We start from the raw sequence: 23,896 nt of genomic DNA, 5'->3' as shown, positions 1-23,896 counted from the left end.
CGCTCAACCAATGTAGTATTTTTTAGGGTTTTGCAATTCAATAATATATTTAAATAACTCTAAGAGGTTATAAATATTTTTTTATTGCTGCACCCCAGGTGTCAAATTTCAAATCTTCAACTTTTAGTGTCACTGCAGCAGTTTTCTGCTGTCTTATCAGATTGCACCACAGAGCGAACATCTCTTTGCATCCCAAAATAGCAGTGTGGTGACCAATGTTCACCACTATAACATGGAAGCTTAACTTATTAAGCTACAGACGTTTAATAAAACAATATTATGCAGCTCTCTGGGTATTTGAAAAGTGGAAGTGCAGCAACACAATTTAATCTCGATTTAGAGTGTTTTATGATCACTCCAAGTGTAGCACAAACTACAGTGATCATAGAAAATGATTTTATCCCAGACGGCCTGAACTCCTGTTCCCTTAACACATAGAAACAATGTTATTTCACATGCTGGATGTTAGGTATGCTGTTTGGCTAGTGTGGACTTTTTCTCCCTTATATTTCTAATAAAAACTCAATCGTCCCTATTTTTTGTGCCTTGTGATAATCAGAATGTATTTCACTCTCAGTAAAAAATATGTAATGTAGTGCAGGAAATGTTTAGTTGCATTTAGGCTTTTATTTTGAAGGCATAGTCTCGAAACCGGAAGTGGTGATGTATCTACATTGTAGAGTATTTACAGTGATGCTGATCGAAACTTCGAGCCACTAACGTTGCATCCTCGATATTTCGGTATTTTTCCAAGTTATAAAGCTATAACTAGTCGTGTCCACCAGTATTCCTGCCTCATTGGTTCTAATGCCATGTCTGTGGAAGATAGTGATGAATATTGGACCGATAGTGATAGTTAATAACTTAATCCAAGGATTCCTTGATTTAGCGTCCATACGTGTGGCACCGTTATCTATTGCAATAGCTTATTACATGAAATAGCGTGTATAGTTCATCCAGCACGATGTGATTGTCTCGCTCATGTATTGAACTTTTAGAGATTACACCTGCAATCAAACATTATCAATTCAGTGTCTCCACTGCATGACACTTACCAGAAAAAAACTCAATATTTTGGTCCATTTTTGGATCTATTAAATTTTAACATAAGGGAATCCTTGCATATTCCTGATTTAGATTCACAAATGTCTTGTTAGAATTGATTTGAACACAGAGTAAAATCAATACCTCCTAGAAATGCATACAGGCACTGTGCTAATATTCCACATCACGAGTCTGTTAGATAATGCCATAACAGTAGTTAAACTCAAAGCTATGTGATTGGTGAAGTGAGACGTTAGCACAGTTCCACACTTCAAAGTGGGATACTCGTTGTGTGGAGTATGTTGAGATAGGTGCCAGACTTGTGCTGCTCAACAGAAACGGCCTGCTTGAGCTAATTTTGACGTTTTGCTTAATGCAACTGTACAAATTCAGCTGGTTGTATTACCAACACAACCTCTTTTGACCTTTTGGTTTTTTACTGGTGCTAATTATAACCAGCTTGTTATTTTCAAATTCAATGAAACCTCATGTTCTGTACTAGTATTGGTTGCATGATCATTAATCTATTACTTGTCAAGCAGTAGTTTTATTGATTGAAACATAACAACTGTAGATGGCTACTTGACTATTCAGCTATCAGCCACACGCTGTCCTAGTGTGAGTACATATGTCTGCAGCTTTGAAAGATGACAAGCCACTGGTTAATTAATGTGGCCATGTTTGAGTCAGTGACACGGCTTCTGACCTTTCCTAACTCAGCTTTTTGTTTAAGCTACTCCATAATATTACAGTTTATTTTAATAGTGCCAGTTAAGATGATCTAAAACAAGGGCCACAACATTGTTAAACTTAGGACGTACGGGATTTTATGGAGTCTGAATTCTCAACTTCCATAAATTTGGTGGCGACAGTATTACATTATTATTGTTAAATAATGGCCACAGGAACCCTCAGATGATTTAACCTGAGCAACATGTAGCCTATGTGGGTTAGACTTATCAAGTTGGCATGTAAATTAAAACTTTTTCAAAATTGGATTGTGGACATACAAATGTAAAAAGTCAAGCCATATTTATTATTATGTTATAAAAACTGTATTTTCACATTTATATAACACATCTGTATACAAATGAATCAGCCATGTCTGTTGTTGTCAACCTTCCTGTGTTTGGTCGATCCGAGCTCATAGAGAAACATACTGATGGTCTGTCCTCACGTTCAAGGTCAAATTCTGGTTCCTGTTTAGTCATTCAGGGCTGTCTTCGTAGGTGTTGTGATGCTAACTATTTTTACCCACACGCAGAGTTCTGCAGAGTAAGGCCCAGCATCCAGTCAAGGCGTGTTACTGTAACATTAGTAGCTTTTTAAAAAAATTGAATCAATACAAATTGTGCCTGCTAAATGGTATAATGGATTTTTTTTTCTAGTCCATGATTCTTGGGCCACAGAGTGGAATCAATAGCTGAAAGTGCTGCCTAAGTGCACATGAGGCACATTGTTTCACTGGTGATGGGATATCCCAAATGTGTTTTGCTATCTCTTTTGCAGAACTGTAGACACCAGAGGTTAGAGGAGGTAATTCAAGTTCTACCGATGGATTATAGCCATGGAAGAGCAAATTTGTTTCAAGAAAATAATTGAATGCACATTAGCCTAAAATGTTTATATACCATGATCATCAGGTAAAGTAGAACACGCCCCCCAAGTTTTGCTCATCATTTATACGTTTTCTGAATGAATATTCACACTCAAGTGGATAAGCTAATAAGCATTAGAGAGACCAGGCGAGTAATCACATGGAGTGAGGGTCCGTCGTCTCTGAAGTTTTATAAAAAAATAAAATAAAAAAAATACAGTGAAATACTCAACAGTTGTTAAAGCAAGCTTGTTTCCCCACCTTCTTTTCGTCTTTGCTATCTTTCCCTCTCCTCCAGATTCTAACATTTGAGACAAAGAACCCAGCAGAGCTCGCCGAGCGCCTGCGCGCCGTCTGCGGGAATCAGAGCAACGCGTACGCACGCCTGCTGGAGTACCGTCTCAATGCTCTGCGCGGCCTGTGGGGGGCGCAGCGGCAGCTGGCCCTGGAGGAGCAGCAGGAGCGAGAGGGGACCGGCGGGGCCGACGAGGAGACCTTGACCTTGCTCAAAAGGCAAGGTCTGCTTCAGCAGCCTGAGCAGGCGCCCTTCACGTCCCGCGTCGGCCTGCTGCTGGTCTTTCCCCTGTTGCAGTCCCAGACGCGCAGTGACCCGGCGCTCTGCGGCGTCACCGCCGAAGTCCTGCTGGCCTGCCTCCGGGACTGCCAGCCGCTCAGCCTCAGCAAAGAGCCGGCCGACTGCCTCAATGGCCTCGAGGGGCTGCTCTGCTCCTGGCTGGAAGATGGCGCCAAGGAGTCAGGCCAACCACAGGGGCCGGCTCCGACGCAGGTCCTCCACACGCACAGGCAGAGGGAGAACGCCGCCGCTGCACTCGTGGCGCTCGCGTGTGCCAGGTGAGGCGGAGCATTTACTCCTTGCTGTCACCCCTTCATACTTCCAAGTATACATGTGAATTCAACCATCAAAATTCAGTTAACCTCAGATCCCTGATCATTTTCTTTGCCATTGGTACTAACTACTGATCAGTAATGATTCATATTTCCCTTTTTCTTGTTGGACGATAGCAGCTGGTCTACATTCAGACTATTTATTTTGCCTAATTCCTTAACGTAGTTTCTACTGCTTCGATGTCAGTGTAAGCCATCAAAACTTTAAATTCTTACCCATTAACTTGGTATAGTAATTTTTAAGGGTTTTTTCTTATGAACACACAATTTGAATTGTATTAATATGGACTAAAATAAACATTATCATTAGTACTTTTAATGGTTTGAACTACTAGTAACAATTTGTTTAACAGATTTCTGTCTGATCACCTGTCCCACGATTTGTCATCCTTCTGAGCCCCGTGACCTTTAGGCACATAAACAATTCGTGTCGCAAAATATTGCTGATAACGATTGCCAGTAAAGCTTTATTTCACACTGAGATGATAAATGGTGTTTGTTGATTTGATATTTATATTCATACCTAAATTTGTGGCCTCAGTGTCGGCTCTATCAGGGCAATGTTTGTTTTGTCCGTTTGTCACCTAGCCTGCAAAGCCTGCAAAAGAGCAGAATGTGCTCGTTTCCATGCAGTTGCCCCCTGAACTCTGACTTCTGCTGGCGACAACTGATCTTGACACGTCAAAACCAGAACTCTCTCCTCTTTGTTCAGCCTCTGTTAGGGCTGAGGGCTCTTTGTTGTGGGAATCATCCAGCCCTTTTCACCCTCTGTGGGTGCTAATTAAAGAGAAGGGGAACTAGGCAAAAAGACTGTGTCGCAACATGCGTGGACATCAGTTGTTAAGATATTTACAGTCAGCCAGAGAAGGGGATTATGATTATTAAACACATATCAGAGGATCAAACATACCTTTCCCTTGATCATACCGGTTTCCCAGTAACACTGTGACATGTTGGTGATCCACATGGATATTCTTACATCTTTTAGCTTCCCTTTTGCCACACAAGAGGTTGTTTGCGCTAAAAGTTCTCCAAGCCCTATATATATATATATATATATATTTATTATTATTAATGAATCTAATCTTGATAACTATCCCTCCATCTTTAAAGCTCATTTTTCACAGCTGCCGGATAACATTTCAGCAGAACTATTCTTGCATTGATCTCCTTTTAATCTAGAATTACTTGAATGCATTCAGTCAATAGTTCAGTCTTGGATGAGGCGAAGTAGTAAATGACGAATGCACAGACTTAGTAAAGCTGGTAGCTCATTACCCCCGGCTGAGGAATGACAGGCAAAATTATATCTCTGCTGGATTCTAATAGGAAAGGGGTTTTCATTGATACAAAAAACGTTGCATTTTAATTCCCAAACACATTACATTGATTTCCCTACATAATTCAAGCGGAGTATTATTCCACTCACAGTTCCAGTATTGCTTCCCATTGAGCTCACAATGAGGCCCTCTAACTAACCCGTTAAACATTTTTTCCAGGGGATCTCTTAAGACCTTCATCCACACGGTGCACCTGCTGCAGAAACAAAGTGACCTGGGCCAGCTCCCCGTGTCAGATGTCCTGTACAGGTGAAAACGGCATTTCGGTTAATTTGAAAGTTAAATACAAGTTACTTTCTGAAGTTTAACCACCCTCTATCTCTCCTGCTTCAGACTTCTGCTCCTGGAAGGAGGCCCAGGCTCTCCATCCTGCCTTCTGGGGGGCAAACACAGTGTGTCCTGGGGTTTTGAGGACATGCTGCCTACACCTGATAATTCTGCTGCAGGAGGCGAGAATAAAGGTAAAATCATCTGTATCAGCCTATACAGTTTTAGCATAGAAAACAAGGCACAGCAGATGCAGTTCTCTTAGCTGTCAGTGACGAGTTATGTCTCGGTGCCATGTCTTTGTTTTCCAGCTTGCAAATAGAAAATATTTAGCATATAAGTAATATTTACCATGTATAATACTGTCCTGCTTTTCTGTTGTATTCACTAACCTTTATATTTGAGTAAGTAACCTGACATTATACCAGTACACTTGATTGCCTGAAGCCTTCACATACAGGTGTCTTAACTTTGTTCAGCTCCCACTCTTCACTTGTTGCCCTTCCTTGTTGATACCTCCTCCTACTTTTCATCACAATTTTCTGTCCATCGTTATCCAAATATTGAATCCTTTATGTCCCTGTGTGTTGCAGACACAGACCTTGGGCGCTGTCTAGCCACAGACGGGCTCTACCTGTACACAACCAACTCCTCCGGGAGGGCACTAAGCAAACTGGGCTCTGGTTTACATGGGACACTGAGGTAAAGTGGCTCCTCTTCTTTAGTGGCATTCAGAGAAAAGCGAGAAGAAAAGCACAAAGAGAGGGGAAACACCAGAAATATCACTTGACACTTACGCATCCCTTTGCACTCTGTTATTTCCTGTAAAACTGATACCTGCAATACATCCTGCATAGGTGTGTGTGTATATATATATATATATATATATATATACTATATATATTCAATTTCAGAAATTATATATTTGCCTAACCATTAGTTTTGCTAATTGTTGGCTAGAAATATCTTTGATTCCTCACAGAGACAACAACTGGGAACACATCCCTAAAAGGAAATCATCTTATTATGACCCACACTACGAATTCTTAGCAATTGCATGCCAACATGTAGTTTTGTGGACCAGTTGCGAACTAGCTGGCCAGCTGTTTTCTTGAATGACCAATTGTCCAATTGGTAGTCCTGAATAGGGTAAACGAGGCTTGATTAAACCGTGTTTTCCATTAGTACACATACAGTGTACATAAATATATGTCTTGTGTTTGTGCAGGGGTTTTGTGTACTGTCGAAATGAAGAGTTGGAGCCTGGCTGGGTGGTGTTTTGCAGCGGTCGCCTCTTCCACCGTCCCTCCTCTTTTGATGCCAAGCCTCATCAGCTGTGCCAGGTCATTGACCCCTTCACCCTGCAGGTACTGTATACTGGAGGACCACAACCAGGCAGCATTTCTCTCTATTCAGGATGCAATGAAGCTATAATGCAAATAAACAAGATGATGATTTGCGTGATTTAAAGTTCAAACAGCTCTTTGTTTAAATGACAAGCAGAGCCATAGTTAAGATTCACGTTTACTCTGGGATTTTTAGGTGTGCCAGATTGTGCCCATGCCAGCCCACCACTTCCCTGTGGGCAGCAGCATGACCACGCTGCACCTCTGCTCCGATGGGACCTACCTGTACTGGGTCTGGTCCCCAGCCAGTCTCAATGAGAAGACACAGAAAGGCCACTCTGTGTTTATGGATGTCTTTCGCCTGTCTGTGAGTAGTATTTGCCCTGCCACACATGCAGAGTGTCAGGTTTTGTTTTAGGTCCAGCCGTGATATTTTCTCTTCTCCCATGTCCGTGGTGCAGACACAGACGGGGTTGTGTGTTGCAGACATCTTGCAGGAGAGGGTTATTCTGACTCGCAAGGAAGGCGAGTCTTCAAAGTGCTTGAATGAGCTTCTCTTAAGTCGAATGTCACGCTTCCGGGCCTCCCATTCTGCCACATTGGCTGCTCTCACAGGCTCCGCGATCACCAACACTGTCAAAGAGGAGCAGTCGGGTAATTCATCAGCAACTTAAAAAAAAAATTCATATGTGCAGTAACGTGCAACGGATATAGATTAGTATACTCTCTGCTGACACTTTTCTGTTTAACTCTTTCATAGCTGTGAACACTAGCTGTGGACTCCCTCTAAAGACCCTGAGAAAAACCCCTATGTACGTGTGTGGAACCTATCTAGTGATGCTGGTCTCGCCTCCTGGTGTATCTGGGAGCTCTGCTACACGCTCCCTATTTGGAGGTACCAGCAGCCTGTCCTCTCTCAAAAGTAAGAGTGCACACACAGGCATTTGGAAACCCTCAGTGTTCTGTGTTTGTAGTACAGTGGCGAAAAAAATGAACAAACCTGGGGCATTCATGTGGAAAAACAAATCAAGAATTAAAGCTGCAAGCAGCGATGAACGGGCCTTCGCCTATTCTCGCACGTTGGGGTGGGGCGGCGGTCGGCCGGGCTCGCGGGTCAAAAAAGACTAAAGAGACTAAACAAATCACTCTCGGGGCTGCCATTCAAACCTGAATCTGCGGCCTTGCGAACGGAATCCACCGACGCCGGGCTGTTGCCCCGCTGCAAAAGACCTGCGGAGGAATCGTTAGGGGTCTCGGGCACGATGACCACGATAACAAAAAGATGCATTCCTGTAAAATAAAGGTAGAGTCTGAAGCGCAAGAATCACAGGAAACGCTCGTCTCGTTCTCCAGTTTGCGTCCGTATAATTGATTCAACACGCGTACAGTTTACATCCAGTGCATTTTTCTTGTCCTGTATATCTTATAGACGCAGTCTCAATCAAGGTTAATTCACACCTTGGTTTAGTCGAGGTACAAGGACGACAGCTAACCCCACCTCTTTTGCTCCATCAAGATATGTTAACTTTTTAACCAAACCCGCTGGATGACGACGTGGCTGTCTTCCTGAAGAGAGCTTTGCTGAATGAAATAATTAATAATACATTGACTAAGATACGCTCTTCCTCCAGGGCTTAATATATTGGTAAGTTCAGTTTGAATCAGTTAAGCCATGTAGAAACTTTGCATTGACCCAAGTCATTAAAATTAAAAAAGTTCCAAGCCATCCAGGCCTATATGTCGTCAAGACAATTGAGTAGTTGTCCAACAGAGTTATCCTTTTTTGTTTTAAGATAAAAACCATAGCTGTTATTACTGCCTAATATAGTTCCAATTGACCAACTACATGAGACATTTCCACACCATATTGACTATCATAAAACGTATACAACTCTTATTCACATATGAACATTGCACTTTAGAATGTATATTCATTAACTCAGCATGTACCGAAGCATATTCTCATGTAAAAAAACAAAATATGTACAACATGACAAATGAAATATACTGCCCCTGCATACTGAACAAATATTACATCCTGTATTCATTAAAGACATGTAAAGTTACATGAGGAGTGTTATTAAAGTCCATAACCTGAATAGAGCTTACTTTGAACAGAAATACATTAAGTTAAAGCTTTAACAGGGGCACACCGGTCCTGCTCAATTGAGAGTTATTCTAACTCATTAACCAGAACACAACAGATAAATCCCCCGTAACAACATCCATGCATTCCAATGTGTGTGACAGTCATTAGCAACATAGAGCCATGGATGCGGCAAACGACAGGCCAAGCTTAACACTGTTGCTCTTAACTGAATGCAGGAAAACATGAAATAACATCATTCAAGACTACCCATAACGAAGAGATCCTTGTATACAATAATGTCCAATGTTGTTCACACTGCGTCCTCAGTATTATGTCCACTCGCAGCTCACGGTTCTGCCCGTTCTGTTAAAAAAAAAGGAGTCACACTTGCTGGCCCCGTTGCTGTGGGTGGACAAGGTGGCGTCACTTGTGGCACTTGTGGCCAATACTCACAAACGTCTGTTAGTGGCGTGGGAGAGAGAGGGGGGAGAAAGCCGTTGAGCTCCGGGCACATCACTGGCTGTAGAGGCAAGGCGGCTGGCTGCCGTTTGCGTTCGCGGTGAAGCCTTCGGCGTTGGTGACGAGCTGATAACGTTTCTAAAGTTAGCTAAACACTTCACTAGCTAGCGAGGAGACCCCGCCTAGCACTCCACGAGCTATACTTTGCTAAACTAGCACAGTCCGCTGTAATGCTACCCCCGGGGTCTGCCGCGCGCTGCTCTGCGCATGTCCTTCAACACAGACTAGGGAACGCTGGGTGATGGAGTTATTTACCTTAACAGTAACCCGTAATATCACAAAACGTGTTTGCATCTCCACCCGTATGTTGCTTCCCAACGGAGCCACCAGCTCACTGTGATTACGCAATACAAAATGGCGGAGAGTGCGATTTTTGGGGACTATATTTTGCAGCATTGTTCAATAAACACAATTGAAGTCACATCAGGAGTCTAATTAATTAAGTAAGGGCGATGTACAAAGTGCAAAACATGAATAGCGGTTACTTTGAACAGAAATACATTACGTTAGAGCTGGCAAACGCCAGGTCACTCACGTCTCCCCCAGCTCCACACATACGGCAGCTGTGCCCAGCAGCCGTATGTGGCTGAAACGAGTGTGACACAGCTGCTCTAAGTGTACAGTTATTTAAAAACCTCAGCAAGGAGAGTTACCTGAATCATTTTGTCCGTTAGATCAGCCGGACACGCGTTTAAAAAAAGAAGTAACAAAAAAAATTTCGTCGGGACTCGATCTCACGACCATAGGATCGGGGGGCGGTTTCTTACCAGGAGAGCTAAACCCTCTGATGGGTTTGAGAATTCGAAAAGTCACTGAAATAGGATTGGTCACTCTCCGCCAAAAATACAGGAAATATTCACACTAAAAAAATTATAACTGCCTTCCTGTTTGTTTTAGAGAAAATTCCTCAGAGACTTTTTTAAGTCTCCCTTTAATACATTTGGTAAAAAATCAGCGGACTTGTCGGTCAAACAGGATGCGGGCGGGGCTTCGTCAAAATCTTCCAGGGGGCGCAATGGAGGCAATTGTTCACTTTTGATCCAAAACTGCACATCAGGTCTGTAAAGGTCATCACGTAGGATACTCACAGAGGTTTTCAAGAGTTTTGGAGTGTGCCGAGGCTCAGAAGATGTGCTTGAACTTTCATGCGGAGATAGCGTCGTCACAGCAACAAAGTTGGTCCAAAACTCCCAATTCTCACTGTGAGCCATCGTCACAGTCTTACGTCTTATATTCCCAGATTTGAAGTTGATCAGATTAAAGGGCTAGGAAATGGACATGTAAATGTACAAACTTTGCATTGACCTAAGCCAATAGGTGGCGCTATACTTTTTCGAAAATCACTGCATGGCATTACTTAAAGGCCTACACAAGCATCATGAATATACATTTATAGCCAGAAATATCAATGTTCCTTGGAGTTATACCATTTTCCGTTCTGGAAAAAAATCTTCCAAAATTGTCCAAACTGCACGCACGCTCACGCCCAGGTAGTTTTATGAAAACTCTTGATTTTAATAACTTTTGACCCCAAGGGTGTCAGGAACCAGTTGCCAGATTTTGAAATGGATCGGATTTAAACTCTCGGAGGAGTTCGTTCGTTTGTAAATGCAAAAATTGAAGGAAATGGCCAAAAATACACAGAATCACCACAGCGCCCCCTAATGTTCAAATATTCTGGGAAAATTTGGGGATGTTCTAGGACTCAATGTGAACATGTCCTCAAAATTTGGTGAAAATGACGGTTAGAAAAAAAAAAAGTTATAGGCCTTTGAATTTTCAGGACACAAACCTACAAACTTCATTGGTCCATAACTTTATTGAAAAATGAGATATCAACATTCTTTCAATAACTTTTGATCGCATCGAGCCAACGATCATTTTGCTGAAGATTTCGTAAGAATCGGACCAAGCGTCTGGGAGGAGTTCGCAAAAACGTGTTTTTCACAAAATTCAAAATGGCGGCCATAAAACGGTAGGCGCATTTGCATACCATAATTTTTTTTGTGTACAGCACATCCAAGAGAACTTGTGTGAAAAGGTTTCAAGTCGATCGGTAAAAGTAAAAAAAAAAATTAACATTGCGGCCACTTTGGGGGGCGCTAGAGAGATCTTTTTTTTCTCCTCTAATTGCGGGACCCCAATCATACGTCAATTTTGCGCACTTCTGATGCGCGTGCAAAAATTCAAGAGTTTTTGAACATGATGAAGTCCCCGAAAGTGCGTTCGAAGTGGCGAAATAATAAAAAGAAGAAGAAGAATTCTTGCAATTTCAATAGGGCTTTCGCCCGACTTGCAGTCGGCTCAGGCCCTAATTAATGATGTATAACTTCAACCCTCCTGTGCCCTTAACGTTAATGCATACAGCATCTTTCTTAATGGGGGGGGCGGGGGCACCTTTGATGTTTCGGCTGCAGTGTTAAATAATGAACACTTTTGTCTAAAGAATGACAACATGCACAAACACATTTCAATGCAGATGTAGTTGTGGTAAATAAATGATTTGCATTATTTGTGATTTTGAATGATGAATGAAAAGTTATGTTTAAAACTGCCCAATGATTTGTACTATACAGTTACCTACTTCATTGACATTTTACATTATAGTACATTAACTTTTCATTTTTGGTCAGTATTGGCTTCCAGCTTGGTCTTCAACCTGGCTGACGGTCAGTTCAGCAGCCGTGCAGACCTCATTGATGCGCCTGGCAGTTCTTTAGGAAGAGGAGCCCAGGTGGCTGGGCTCGGTGAGTTTTCTGTTACGTTCTACTCTTATGTGTCAAGCTCACAGAGGATAGTCACACAACGCAGTGGCCCTTTTAAGTGACATATCGTCCTGCAATGTTTGGCTTCTTAGGAGCTTGTTATGACGCACTGAACAACTTGATCTGGACCTGCTCCAGTGATTACATCGATCAATGGTGCAATCCTGGGAACCAAGCCTTTCATCATCTGTGCCATAGGCTCGGTGTCAGCCATGTCATCAAGGAACCCAAAGGTAGATAAATCCTGTCTGGAAACAGCCACATGCTCTTTGTATCAGTTCAACTCAGAAATATGAACATATGCAATATCTTGTCCTTTCACAGAGGAAACTGTCGCCACTGGTGAGGTGATCAACCAGCTGCTTCATCATGTCGGTGCCATGTGTATCCATCAGCTCAACCTGCTGGCGGCTAGCAGCAACACCTTGCCCTTGGGGGCCCTACTGGGTAAACAACATCCCATCGAGGCACGTCACTTCAGCTGCATCTGTGACATCATGGAGAAGGCCATGGTCAAGGGAGATACGTGCATCATCCGCTGCATCTTGGTGGTGTTCCAGGTCAGTCAGCTGTTTCGCCGGGGAAAGTTTTTCTTAGAATTACTCAACCTTTTCCTGTGTTTTTGATGTGTTTTTTCTATTCTGTTCAGGTGGTGTTTAAGTTTTTCAATCCTCAGTCAGAGCAGAATCGGGAGAGTGTGCGTCGTTCAGGTCTACTCCTGTGGCAGCTACTCATGGCTCCAATGGATCAGATAGGAGCAGAGATTCAGAAAGAAGTGTGCCTGGCCATCAGGTAAGTCAGAAATCCCACATACATATATGTATGGGATTTATAGATGTTATTTAGAATGGATATACACAGTAATAATAGTTTTTAAAATGGCATTTCCTGCATAATTAATGATCATAATGGTTTTATTTGTTTACTTCTTCACTGTCTCTGTAGTTCAGGCCTAAATACTTTATATCAGGGGGAGGCTGAACTCAACAAACTGCTGAAACTGGTTTTAACTGAAGGTGACTATGACCGTAAAGACACATTTTGACTTGTCTTCCATTTAGACTGGGAAATTAATAAAAAATGTTTGTTTTTCTATGTGACACTCAGGTGAAAGGAACAGTGGGCTGTCTCAACTTCGTGATGTCATCCTTACCAACTTGGCAGACCAACTGCAGAAGAATAGATTTGGTAGTGAAGAAGAGGACTACTACAGGTAAGAATCTGTTCTGTTACCGTATTGTACAATATCATTTTCAATGGCTTTATAATAACGGGGCAGATGTCATATCAGAGCTTAAAAACACAAGTTTACTCCCTGTAGATGTTCCTGTAGTTGTGAATTACAAAAAATGTATCTTTCAGATTGAATGATGAGCTGCTGCACTGCATCCTTAAGACTGTAGTCCGGGAATCCTGCCTCATCATTACCAAATGTCAGACTGTCGCCCGGGACGACTTCCAGAAGCTGCTTTCTACAGTACCAGTAAGACAGATCAGTTTAGCGGAACGAAACGCCACCTGTGTTGATTACAACCACTTATATTGTTATATTGCACTTGTACAAACTAGGGGTGGTTTTCCCTCTCTCTAGGTGGTCTCGCCTTGCCTCCGCTACCTCATGGCGGTTCAGAACCACCTCCTCAGTAACACCATCCTTATCCGTCCGGACGATAGCGACGACAGTGACAACTCCATACAAGGGGAAACAATGAAGGTACAGGTAAACACCCCCTTTAATACCCCTACCTCTGTGCACGTGGAGTCTGTGTGTCAATGAGAGACCAACCCACCAAACGAGGCAAACGGGAGAAGAATGTTCTTTTACTACACTACATAGTCATAAGTGCTCATTGCACTCATAGTGATATCCGTTAATAGTGATCTACAAACTATGGTTATTTTGGTTTCTTCTTCTTATCACTAATAATAGTTATTGATAAAAGCGGGAGAGTCTCATGGGATTATTCAGCTCAGATTGAGCAAATAAATGTTTTTTTTAATATGGAGACATCAAAGTAAAGCATTTCTGTTTGTATAACTTCTGTATCACATGGTGATCATTGGAAATCTTGAAAGCAGTGTTATGTAAGTTTGGGCAAATTGTGTGTGGTGTCCCCAGGAGCTGCAATGCAGCATCTTATCCCTCGCAACCAAGATCTTGGTGGGATGTGATGAAGTGCTGGAGACCCTTCAGCAGGTGACCACAGCTCTCATAAACAGTGACATTGTTGACAGAGAAACCAGGTAACTTCCTTTTTAACTTTTTTTTATTACTGTTACTGGTAACCCGGCCAAACTAGCTGCTGTATACAATCTTATTATCTACTACTTTCTTTATTATTTTTGCATGAGCAGACTTTTTATGTTAACCTGTAATCTCCACTGTATAATGATAAAACCATGTTACTGAGAAAAAGTACAACCAGACATAGCTCTAATGCACTATTTCAGTGTGATGCAAGATTTTGCTAAATTTACAAAGAATAAAAGAGCGAGAAATATTCTATGGATGCATTACCATGCCTTTATTTGACCTTACAGATGTTACCTTCTTTCCATGCATCACCCTGACATTCAATCTGTGCCTTCTCTCTTCATGTTGTTCAGGTTGAAAGGCCTGGAACAGGTAACCAAGGCCACCATGCTTGGGCACCTGCTGCCCGTGTTGCTCACCTCTCTGATGCACCCAAACCTGCAGACCCTCACGCTCGCTGACGCTCTCATGCCCCAGTTGGTGCAGCTGGTCCTCTACACCAGCCAGGTGGGGGTCTTGCCAGTTCAAAAGGCAATTTATGCATTAAATGAAAGATTCTTGAGTAGAAAAATATGTTGTCATTCAAGTATTTCTTTCCAATCTTTTTTTCCAGACCGCTTTAGTACTGAAGACCCAGTCTCCACTGTTCACTGAAGAGGCTCCACCTACGGGGGGCTCTCTTGGGCTGGGGGCGAAGGCATGCGCTGCTGAGGACAAGTATGTTTGCATGGTCGACCATGAGAATGTTCAGTTAATTCTTGACTAATTGAATCCACCTAATTATGTATTGGATCGCTTTGCTGCATAATTCAGTATTTTAATGAAGGAATGAGCATAGAAGTTACGTTGTTACGTTTAATGGCAGATGTGTCATCCTTCTCTCACTAAAGCACACATTTACTTGTAATCCTTTGATATAAGAATCCTTGACGAACGGGAAGAGCCCGGTTTCCTGACTGGGCTGAAGATCCCTGCCCCATGGGCTGCTGGGAAGACTGTAGAGACGGTGCACCCTGTGAGGGACAATTACAAGTTCAAAGAGACGGTGCACATCCCAGGGGCCCGCTGTCTGTACCTTCGTTTTGATTCTCGCTGTTCCTCACAGTACGACTACGACAAGGTAGAGACTCTCACGATACACTGCCCTTCATCCCCGGAAACTCTTACCTACATTGTGTGCTATTTGTTGGGGGATATTTTGCACTAAACGTATTCTCCACTATTTTAGTTAGTTATCTATGCTGGTCCCAACACCAACAGCCGTAAAGTAACCGAGTACGGGGGGAACACTCTGGGTTATGGCAGCCGCAGCGTCCTGGGGACAGGGTGGCCCAAAGACCTTGTCAAGGTAAAAGCAGCTGTTTCGCAAAATCTACCCCCTGAACACACAGGGCACATGCAGTATTAAAGCGCTACATATTGCCTGTGTTCTGTTTTAGGTTGAAGGAGACACAGTGACGTTCTCCTTTGAGATGAGGAGCGGACGTGAACACAACACTCCCGATAAAGCCATGTGGGGGTTCTCCTGCACTGTCAGAGCTCAGGTAAAACATGTGACCGGCCTTGAACGTCTGTGATATCGTTGTTAAAAGAATAACCAGCGGTCATTCTGGTGCTAACATGTTTTTAAACTGCTTATTTGATGAAAAATGTACTTTCTTGTTACTTGTTCTTCAGAGTTTGTATCTCTATGTGGAAATGCACTTATTGTACGTCGCTTTGGATAAAAGCGTCAGCTAAATGACATGACATGTAATGTAATGTAAAGACACTATTTGTTTTCTCCTTCAGGAGTCATCCGAGGATGTCTCTGGAGGTCTCCCCTTCCTGGCAGACCTTGCCCTGGGTCTGTCAGTGCTGGCTTGCTCAATGCTGCGAATTCTGTACAACGGGCCAGAGGTGACAAGAGAGGAGGAAGCCTGCCAGGTTCTGCTCTGCTCAAAGCTGCTGCAAAGGTGACACTGTTAAATGGAAAAAAGACCAAATGTGTCCAAGTGATATTGATTGCCAATGTGATAAATATAGTAGTGTACAATCATGTTTGTACAGGCAAGGAATTTGGCTTGGTGATTGGTGCATACAAATAACCACGATCAATACAGGTTCTTCTGTCTAGCAACCAAAAACACCTGCTGGCAACAAAGACTGATGACCGTTCTTTTACTCTTTAGGTGTCAGTGGCAGGTGGAAGCGAATGGCGCAATATCTCCTGCTCTCACACCAAGCCCTTCCCCTCTGCCACTCACTATCGAGGAGGATCGAGAGTTCACGTACCCCTCTGATGTGCTCATCCCACCCCCAGGCCTCATGCCTGGGTCTTACTTTGACTTGCCTCGTATCCGCCTCCCTCCAGGCATCATGGGTAGGCTACGAGAGGTTTCTGGAAGGGCTCGGCCACAATTCCGTCCCAGCATCAAGTAAGAGGTCATGCTGTCCCGGTTCACAGGGTATGCATGTAGCATCATTGTGCTTAATAGAAAAACACAGTGTAAAAACATTGCTAAAATGTTCAAGTGCTTTTACAAGTACGAAAGAGAAGTGAAGTAACACTTTCTAAGACTGGGCAAATGTATCTAGTGTACAGATCCATGCCAACAATTTTTAAAGAAAATACTGTTTTACACAGAATAAAATATCCTTATAAACTCCTTTGTAATTCAGATCACCAATCATGCCTTAAAATAAAGTATTTATGAACAAGATGTACAAAAGTCTAAAGTAAATTATTCAATTCATATCAATATATCAATATATAAATCATAAATTGTTGGCAGCTCTCCCCATTCAGCCACAAGTGGTTAATTTGTATTTGTCTATAGGATAGCAAATGTGATGTAAAGCTTTTCTTGTCAAAATCATAATTTTGTTACTCAACCATTTTTTTCTTTAAGGGAGGTGATCCGGCCAGATGTTACAGAAGAGGTCATAGTATCCTGTGTCATAAAACACCTCAGCTTGGTGGATGCCCTTCAGTCGCTAGTCAACTACCAGTACCGAGAGGACCATGCCGAGGAGTATGATCTGGTCTGTAAGATCATGGCGGAGACCTTCAAGAAGATCAATGCTATGGAGCGGCAGCTGCAGGTGAGCTTCTGTTAGCACAGTTAGGCTTTTATGAATAAATAGGCTCAAGTTACATTTGCTTGCTAGTCAATACAAGCTATGCATATTTGCCAACTAAACAGTTTTTAGTTGTACAGTTTAATAGTCTAATAAAGTGTGTCCTATTGGGCTCAGGAAAAGTTAATAATGGGGAACTGAAAGGTGTTGCAAAGCTAAGCCATGTTTACATTACCTTATGATCTCTTTAATCACCAGGATGCTGTTGACATGGTGACACACAAAATGGATAGATGTTTGATCATCTGTACTAAATTGAATTACAACCTGGGAAAATGAGAGAGAATATAAGGATGAGGCTGAAGAGACAAATTGAGTTTATATTAGTCCACAAACCGCAAGAGAAACAAAAAGAGTCACTCTGTTTTAATTATCTCCGGTGTTTCTTTCAGAGTGTTGGAGAATTGGAACAGAAGTGGCAGAATGAGGTGGAGGAGGCCCAGCAGGGAAAGTTGGAGAACAATACTCCTTTCTTTCACGACTACCACTTCTTTGAGGTACCCCGTGCTACACACAATTAGCAACTTCTTTGGAGACTATTCCATTTCGACAGCAGTTTGCTTTGATATTTTTAATATCTTTTTTCTTTTTCTTTGATCAGAACAAAATGAAGGAGCTGGAACTACTTTGCTCACTCAAGGAGGTGCCGCTCAATTATAGTGATCTGGAAAATGTCGTCCTTTCATTGAGGCCAGTAATGAAAATAAATTAAAAGATCGTTGCACTTGCACCGGATATTGTGGGTCAAATTGTGTAGTAACATTACATGACTGTAATTACAGGGAGAGGTTCTTTCAAGAGGTAAACACCGTGCATCTCAGAAGTAGCACCTCACTTGCCAAAACCAAGGCACTGGTGAAGAGTCTGATGAACCGGACTGAGCTGCTGCTCCATGTCACCATCGCTCCACATTGCAGAAGCCTTACCACCACACCTGCTGGCACACCAGGTCCAGGTACCCACAATATTTTTAATAGTCATTATAATTGTTATTGTTAACTAAACTTGTTGTTTATCAGGGTTGGGATTTGAGGATTGTTTCTTCAATCAAATGTTTTAAGTTGCATGTTGTCAATCACTGTCACTCACACTCCTGTCAGTGGTTGTCACTTTAGTTACCCATAGACATCAGTCATGGCAGACAAAAAGTGATTCTTATATAATTCCATAATTCTATTGTTCCGTGCCAGCCTCTAAATCAGTGTCAGATGCTAAGTCCGTGATTCCCATGGTGAAGCAGCCAGTCTTCCTGCGCAGCATGTCGGCTCCCTCCGACCTCGAGATGATAGCTAACCAGGACTTGGAGTTTACACACGCACCCCAGAGGTATTTGTCTGTTTTAGTTGGATCAAATTTATGTTTGAGAACCATGCAAGTCAACTCTGGGTAATTTAATTTTTAACCTCTTTAGGCGGAGACACCACCCGACTAGTCATCGTAGCAGCTCATTTACACTGCTGCAGTCTCTGGCCATCGAAGACAGTCGTGACAAACCCACATACAGTGTCCTGCTGGGGCAGCTCTTTGCCTTTATCGGAACTACTCCCGATCAGGCTGTAAGTCTTCGACTCAGCGCTCTCTTCTTCTTTATTGACAACCCTTTAGTGAATTCTGGTCTGACGTTGATGAACCGTTTCATCCCGATTGTCATTTGTGTAGGTATCAAGCAGCAGTTTTCTGTCTGCTGCGCAGACGCGATGGAGACGTGGCACCACGCGGAAGCAAGCGCTTGTTCATATGAGGGAGTTGCTCACTGCTGCTGTTAGAGTTGGTGGCGTCACCCACCTGGTGGGGCCCGTCACTATGGTACTGCAAGGTGGCCCACGGTAAGAAAAAGAGGGGCTATAAGATTCCACCCAACTATACACTAGATGTGTTATGGTTCTCATGCTTGCGTCACTGAGAATGAGCTTCCTTGAATATGAAAAATGGGAGTCTCTTACCGGAGGAACAGGCACTCAAAACGGGCCACTCTGTGGAGGGCTGTTTTACACAGGGTAAAAAGGGTGCTGTTTTAAATGAAAATGGTATTTTGACCCAAGTATGTTAAAGACACTTTATTAAGACCCCAAGGAACCATATCAACTTGTGGTAAAATGGGCATATGATGGGTCCTTTAATGTAGCTTGTAAACTATGTTTGATTGGGGCTGATTCCTATACAAGTGTGTTTATAAATGTACATTTTTGTGTGTGTCCTCTGCGCAGGATTGAGGAGCTTACCTGTGGGGGAATGGTAGAGCAGGTGCAGGAGGCCTTTGGGGAGACCATGACCTCTGTTGTGTCACTTTGTGCTCGCTACCCAATTGCTTGTGCCAACAGTATTGGCTTGCTTTGCACAATCCCCTATACCAGGCAAGATGATTCACCTTCCATAGTCTCTGTTTTTGATTTGTCTCTGTGCTGCTACACCCTCAGACTCCCTTCACCCTAATTTGTTATCCGTCTCGTCACAGGAGTGAAGAGCAGTGCCTGGTTCGGAGTGGTCTGGTCCAACTAATGGACAGCCTTTGCAGTTTAAGTGGCCAGAGGGAATGCAGCTCAAATGAGAAGCAGACCAAAAAGCAGAAGGTGGCCACTATGGCTTGGGCTGCTTTTCAGGTGCTCGCTAACCGCTGCATCGAGTGGGAGAAGGTGGAAGGTAAGTTATCAATGATGAACTTGTCCTGAAGTGCACATTCAATCTTTTTTTACATTGCCGCTAGAAATGCAAACTACAGCGCTAGTAGTTTGTTGTAATAAAAGGTAAATCATTGATATTTTTTTTTCTTTTTTTCTTTCTCATTTTAAAGGGGGGTCTACAGATGCAGTGCACTCTGGTCTGGCGCGGCAGGTATCCAGCCTGCTGACGAATCACCTGGCCAGGGCCACAGAGTGCTGTGGTAATCAGGCAGCTGGCAATGATGCCTTACAGGATGTGCTCAGTCTGCTCAATGACCTGTCCAGGTAAAACTGCATTCTTGGTGATGTTTGTTTGTGTCATGTATGAACATCGTCATTTATTTGTATATATTTGTGTGTGTTTTTAATATGTTCCATTTGTTTTGTTTTCCAGGAGCCACATAGGGAAAGCTATCCTGAGCCAACCGGCTTGTGTTTCTAAGCTGTTGTCTCTGCTGCTTGATCAGAGACCTTCACCAAAGCTGGTGCTTATCATCCTGCAGCTGTGCCGAGCCGCCCTGCCTCTCATGAGTGTAGAGGATTGTGGTAACGTGGCCCTGCCCTCGTGGAGCTACTCAAACACACTAGATGCTGAGCATCAAGATGCAAGTGACCCTGCCTCGCGTATTGCTGCCTTGCTGCTAGCCAAGCTGGCAGACTATGTCGTACCAGGTCGGTTTCTCTTACCTAGGATTCCTAAATGCATGTGCCCTCAGTAGCAAATGGACTTTTATTTATTTTTAAATGGAAATGCCAAAACATGCTATAAGCTAATGCTAATAAGGATGTTATTTTCTCATACCAATTATTAATATTTACAATTTTACTGTTTTTACCAGGCTGTCAGACCCTCCTCTCCCCCTGCTCTTCTGAGCCGGACACCAGTCTGTCCCGCGCCACCTCCAAAGGAGCTCTGAAGTCTGACGATGCCGGCGAGGAGGGCGAGGCGGTTGATGGCAAGCTATCAATCTTCATCCACAAGAGAGAGGACCAGTCGTCTCACGAGGTCTTACAACCGCTTCTCAGGTAATAATGCCCCATATTTCTTTGTCATTTCCCATTAGGAAGCCTAGTCTGTGTTTTTATGACATAAGCGTTCATCTGTCCACTCCAAAATGCAGCAGCTCTGAGGGACGTCCTTTTCGGCTTGGCACTGGAGCAAACATGGAAAAGGTGGTAAAGATGGACAGAGACATGACAAAGGTCAGTTTTACTAAAATGGGGAAGAAAAGGAGACTTAATTTAACAGTGTATACTAAAAATATGACATGCCTTTTTGTAAATGTATTCCCAGTGCCCTCTTTTCATCTGTTGTCCTTTTCACATCCTCTCTAGAGTGGCTGCTGTGAAGTGGTCACAGAAGAGGCCTCCGCTGCCCTGAGGAAGGCCAACAAATGGGCTCAGTCTGGTCTGATAGTGAGTGTTGGTCCACCTATAGAGACTGTAGCCCAGGAGGTTGCTGGAGGCGTCACCACTGGTGACAAGAAGAAAACTGCTCAGACGGCTGTGTGTAGGGACAGGAATGCAGATCTGGCAAGGTAGGTGGACAAAAATGTTCCTGTGTATATGATTTCTTTACCATTCAGGAAATATGCAGTGATTATTCTGCAACTAAATGTTTGTGTGTATGTATGTTTATATGTATATTTTTGTCTGGCCAACATTACATTACATTGGTCGTGAACAGGTCGGACCCTGTCAGGCCATTTATCAGTGGCCACGTTGCCAACAGTATGGCTGCTGAGGTTATTGCTCTGCTGCATAGCCTGCTCACTGCCCCCGAGTCCAACACCGCTCAGATCTGGACAAGCACTGCTGAAAAGGTGAAGTACCAGTTGGACTTTATCCCACTATTTCTGCTCATTAATGGAAGTAGTTTCAGTTTTGACAAAATGTTGTTATATTTTATACCTCTTTCAAATCAACCTAATTCTCTGTGCCTTTGGGTGTGTGGTAGGTTCTCTCCAGGGCCCTGATGTTTATCCCTCAGCTGGGGAAGTATGCTGAGAGTATTTTGGAGAATGGGAGCAGCAGTGGTAGGAAACTGGCTAAGCTACAGGCAATTGGCAGACAGGCTGTTGCTGCTCTTTGTGCCCTTGGGGGCTTTAAAGAAACTATCAAGATAGGCTCTGAAGTCCAGGTAAGTAGGAGAAAAATCTCTAAACGTACTTTACTTTTGCGTCAGATAAGTTATTTCACATGTAACATTTCCCCCCAAAATGGTAAAATTCTGATATATTTCCTGTGATTCCCCTTCTCTGTAGGTTGTGGGTAAAGGAGTCCTGGGCAGTGTGGGCATAGTTATGTCCATCAATGAGCAGGAGGGCATCGCTACTGTGAAGTTCCCTTCTTGCGAGTACAGGAGAGCTTGCCAAGCCTCAGACATCCTGACCGTACCGATATCACGCCTCTGCACACCCAGATCTGAGGTATAAGTTTCAGCATTAAAGATAAAATATATATTTTTTATGGAAATATCTCCTTTAATCTCACTTGGGGCTCCCTCACTACGATTCCCCAACAGGCCCTCCCACTCTATAAGCTCTCAATCACAGAAAAGGTGGTGCAGGCTGTGCAGTCCATGCTTCTGCCACAGGAGGGCAGTCTCTCGATTCACACTTCCCTCCCAGCTACAGGAGATGGATCCAGCCCGGTAATGGCCGCAGTACGATTGTTGGCTGAAATCAGAACCAGGTTTGTGGTTATTTGTGTAGATGGGCACTTCAAAAGTCAGCCTTTTGCAAGCCCTCTCCAAGTTGTCAATGGTTTTAACTTGTTTAAGGTTGATTTGTGTTGTTCCAATGTTTCAATCTCAAGTTTTGAAAATGTGGAAACTTGAATCTCTGCTTGCTTTAATTTCATTCTAAAAATCTAATGTCAGCTTCACGGCAAAATTATAGATTTGATAAAAGTTGACCGTGCTCTTAATGGTTTTCAGGGCATGTCTGGTGATGGCGCAGCTCCTGGAGGATAGCTCCTTCTGTGAAGAGTTCATCCAGCAGTGTCCTGCTGCTGTGGAGGTTCTAAACCTGGTGGCCCAGGAATGTAGCCCCGGTGAGCATGCTTGCTAACGAATCATTTTGAGCACCATAAAATGTTCATTTATGATACAGCAGTGTTTGGTTTGAAATGCATCTTTCACCAAGTTCCGTCATCTCGTACAGGGGAGCGTCTCGGCATGGTGGAGGCTCAATGTGAAAGAGTCAGAATGCTGTACCGGGACTGTGCTCGGCCACCTCCTCCACCACTGCAGACAGACAGACGCCAGGTGGGAATTTTGTCCAATTTTTTAAATTACTATAACCAACAGCAGCAAAAGATACATTAACTGAGTTTGTGGGAAACCTCTTTAATCTCTTTAAAAACAGCCACATCATTATAGTATGAAATTAATGTTTTGCCGTAAGACACTCAACTTTCACAGATATTTTGATCAATTATTTGTCTGCCCCACTTCTCTGCACACTCCTTTTCATACGGTTGTCCCATCAGCCCAAGGAGATCACGTGGTCTCCATCCAGGGTGTTCCCTCCAGTCCGTGCCTGCATGTTCTCGTCCCGTCTGACTTCTGTCACGTTCTTGGCTGATCCAAGTGCTGGAGGAGGCCTGCCCAGAGGCACCTTCATCTACGCCACCTGTCCTGTGCCCATTCAGGTGGGCATTGATTTATGCCATTTCGATCTATTTTAGTTGTAGGATAAAAGCCTGCGCTTATACTGTGGCCTGTCCAAAGTCTTCCATCTTCTTCTCTTTGCCCCTGCAGGCTCCGTCCTTTTACTGGGAGATTGAAATTGTCTCCTATGGAGACTCTGAGGAGGACAGTGGCCCGATTGTGTCCTTTGGTTTTGCCACCGAGGCGGAGAAGAGGGACGGAGCATGGACCAACCCTGTTGGGACATGTCTGTTTCACAAGTATGGCTACATATTGACAGAAATCCACTTCCTACTCTTTCTCGGACTTGAGTGCTGACTGCTGTTGTTTTTCTTTT

General features: G+C 43.3%; 1 protein-coding gene and 1 long non-coding RNA gene across 3 annotated transcripts in view; one reads left to right on the top strand and one right to left on the bottom strand.

The window, feature by feature from the left end:
• LOC119224537 (probable E3 ubiquitin-protein ligase HECTD4) overlaps positions 1-23,896 on the top strand; it is a 39,328-nt gene that overhangs the window by 976 nt on the left and 14,456 nt on the right. The window contains exons 2-47 of one of the 2 annotated variants that reach the window (XM_037481585.2): positions 2,940-3,493; positions 5,047-5,136; positions 5,221-5,348; positions 5,748-5,856; positions 6,383-6,521; positions 6,697-6,867; positions 6,962-7,154; positions 7,261-7,422; positions 11,742-11,855; positions 11,966-12,106; positions 12,198-12,433; positions 12,523-12,665; positions 12,819-12,889; positions 12,981-13,086; positions 13,236-13,356; positions 13,465-13,587; positions 13,993-14,117; positions 14,481-14,634; positions 14,741-14,844; positions 15,049-15,247; positions 15,356-15,475; positions 15,567-15,671; positions 15,919-16,082; positions 16,299-16,544; positions 17,019-17,211; positions 17,640-17,744; positions 17,849-17,937; positions 18,030-18,202; positions 18,438-18,573; positions 18,659-18,803; positions 18,907-19,073; positions 19,455-19,601; positions 19,703-19,887; positions 20,039-20,192; positions 20,302-20,579; positions 20,747-20,933; positions 21,029-21,110; positions 21,243-21,445; positions 21,595-21,730; positions 21,865-22,047; positions 22,172-22,336; positions 22,432-22,601; positions 22,846-22,961; positions 23,072-23,175; positions 23,400-23,561; positions 23,671-23,819. In XM_037481585.2, the coding sequence (XP_037337482.2) occupies positions 2,940-3,493; positions 5,047-5,136; positions 5,221-5,348; positions 5,748-5,856; positions 6,383-6,521; positions 6,697-6,867; positions 6,962-7,154; positions 7,261-7,422; positions 11,742-11,855; positions 11,966-12,106; positions 12,198-12,433; positions 12,523-12,665; positions 12,819-12,889; positions 12,981-13,086; positions 13,236-13,356; positions 13,465-13,587; positions 13,993-14,117; positions 14,481-14,634; positions 14,741-14,844; positions 15,049-15,247; positions 15,356-15,475; positions 15,567-15,671; positions 15,919-16,082; positions 16,299-16,544; positions 17,019-17,211; positions 17,640-17,744; positions 17,849-17,937; positions 18,030-18,202; positions 18,438-18,573; positions 18,659-18,803; positions 18,907-19,073; positions 19,455-19,601; positions 19,703-19,887; positions 20,039-20,192; positions 20,302-20,579; positions 20,747-20,933; positions 21,029-21,110; positions 21,243-21,445; positions 21,595-21,730; positions 21,865-22,047; positions 22,172-22,336; positions 22,432-22,601; positions 22,846-22,961; positions 23,072-23,175; positions 23,400-23,561; positions 23,671-23,819 (7,247 nt within the window). Of the gene's footprint in view, positions 1-2,939; positions 3,494-5,046; positions 5,137-5,220; positions 5,349-5,747; positions 5,857-6,382; positions 6,522-6,696; positions 6,868-6,961; positions 7,155-7,260; positions 7,423-11,741; positions 11,856-11,965; positions 12,107-12,197; positions 12,434-12,522; positions 12,666-12,818; positions 12,890-12,980; positions 13,087-13,235; positions 13,357-13,464; positions 13,594-13,992; positions 14,118-14,480; positions 14,635-14,740; positions 14,845-15,048; positions 15,248-15,355; positions 15,476-15,566; positions 15,672-15,918; positions 16,083-16,298; positions 16,545-17,018; positions 17,212-17,639; positions 17,745-17,848; positions 17,938-18,029; positions 18,203-18,437; positions 18,574-18,658; positions 18,804-18,906; positions 19,074-19,454; positions 19,602-19,702; positions 19,888-20,038; positions 20,193-20,301; positions 20,580-20,746; positions 20,934-21,028; positions 21,111-21,242; positions 21,446-21,594; positions 21,731-21,864; positions 22,048-22,171; positions 22,337-22,431; positions 22,602-22,845; positions 22,962-23,071; positions 23,176-23,399; positions 23,562-23,670; positions 23,820-23,896 lie in introns of both variants that reach the window. The other variant, XM_037481584.2, reaches the window with a different exon arrangement.
• LOC134129075 (uncharacterized) lies at positions 7,841-10,174 on the bottom strand. Its single transcript, XR_009956268.1, has 2 exons — positions 9,043-10,174; positions 7,841-8,952 (listed from the first exon to the last, which is right to left on the bottom strand). It is a non-coding gene; the product is annotated as an uncharacterized LOC134129075 (long non-coding RNA).

This window comes from Pungitius pungitius, chromosome 5 (assembly GCF_949316345.1).
Source record: "Pungitius pungitius chromosome 5, fPunPun2.1, whole genome shotgun sequence".
Taxonomy (NCBI): domain Eukaryota; kingdom Metazoa; phylum Chordata; class Actinopteri; order Perciformes; family Gasterosteidae; genus Pungitius; species Pungitius pungitius.
The sequence above is the reverse complement of the archived record's forward strand: the minus strand, read 5'-3'. Positions and strand labels throughout refer to the sequence as shown.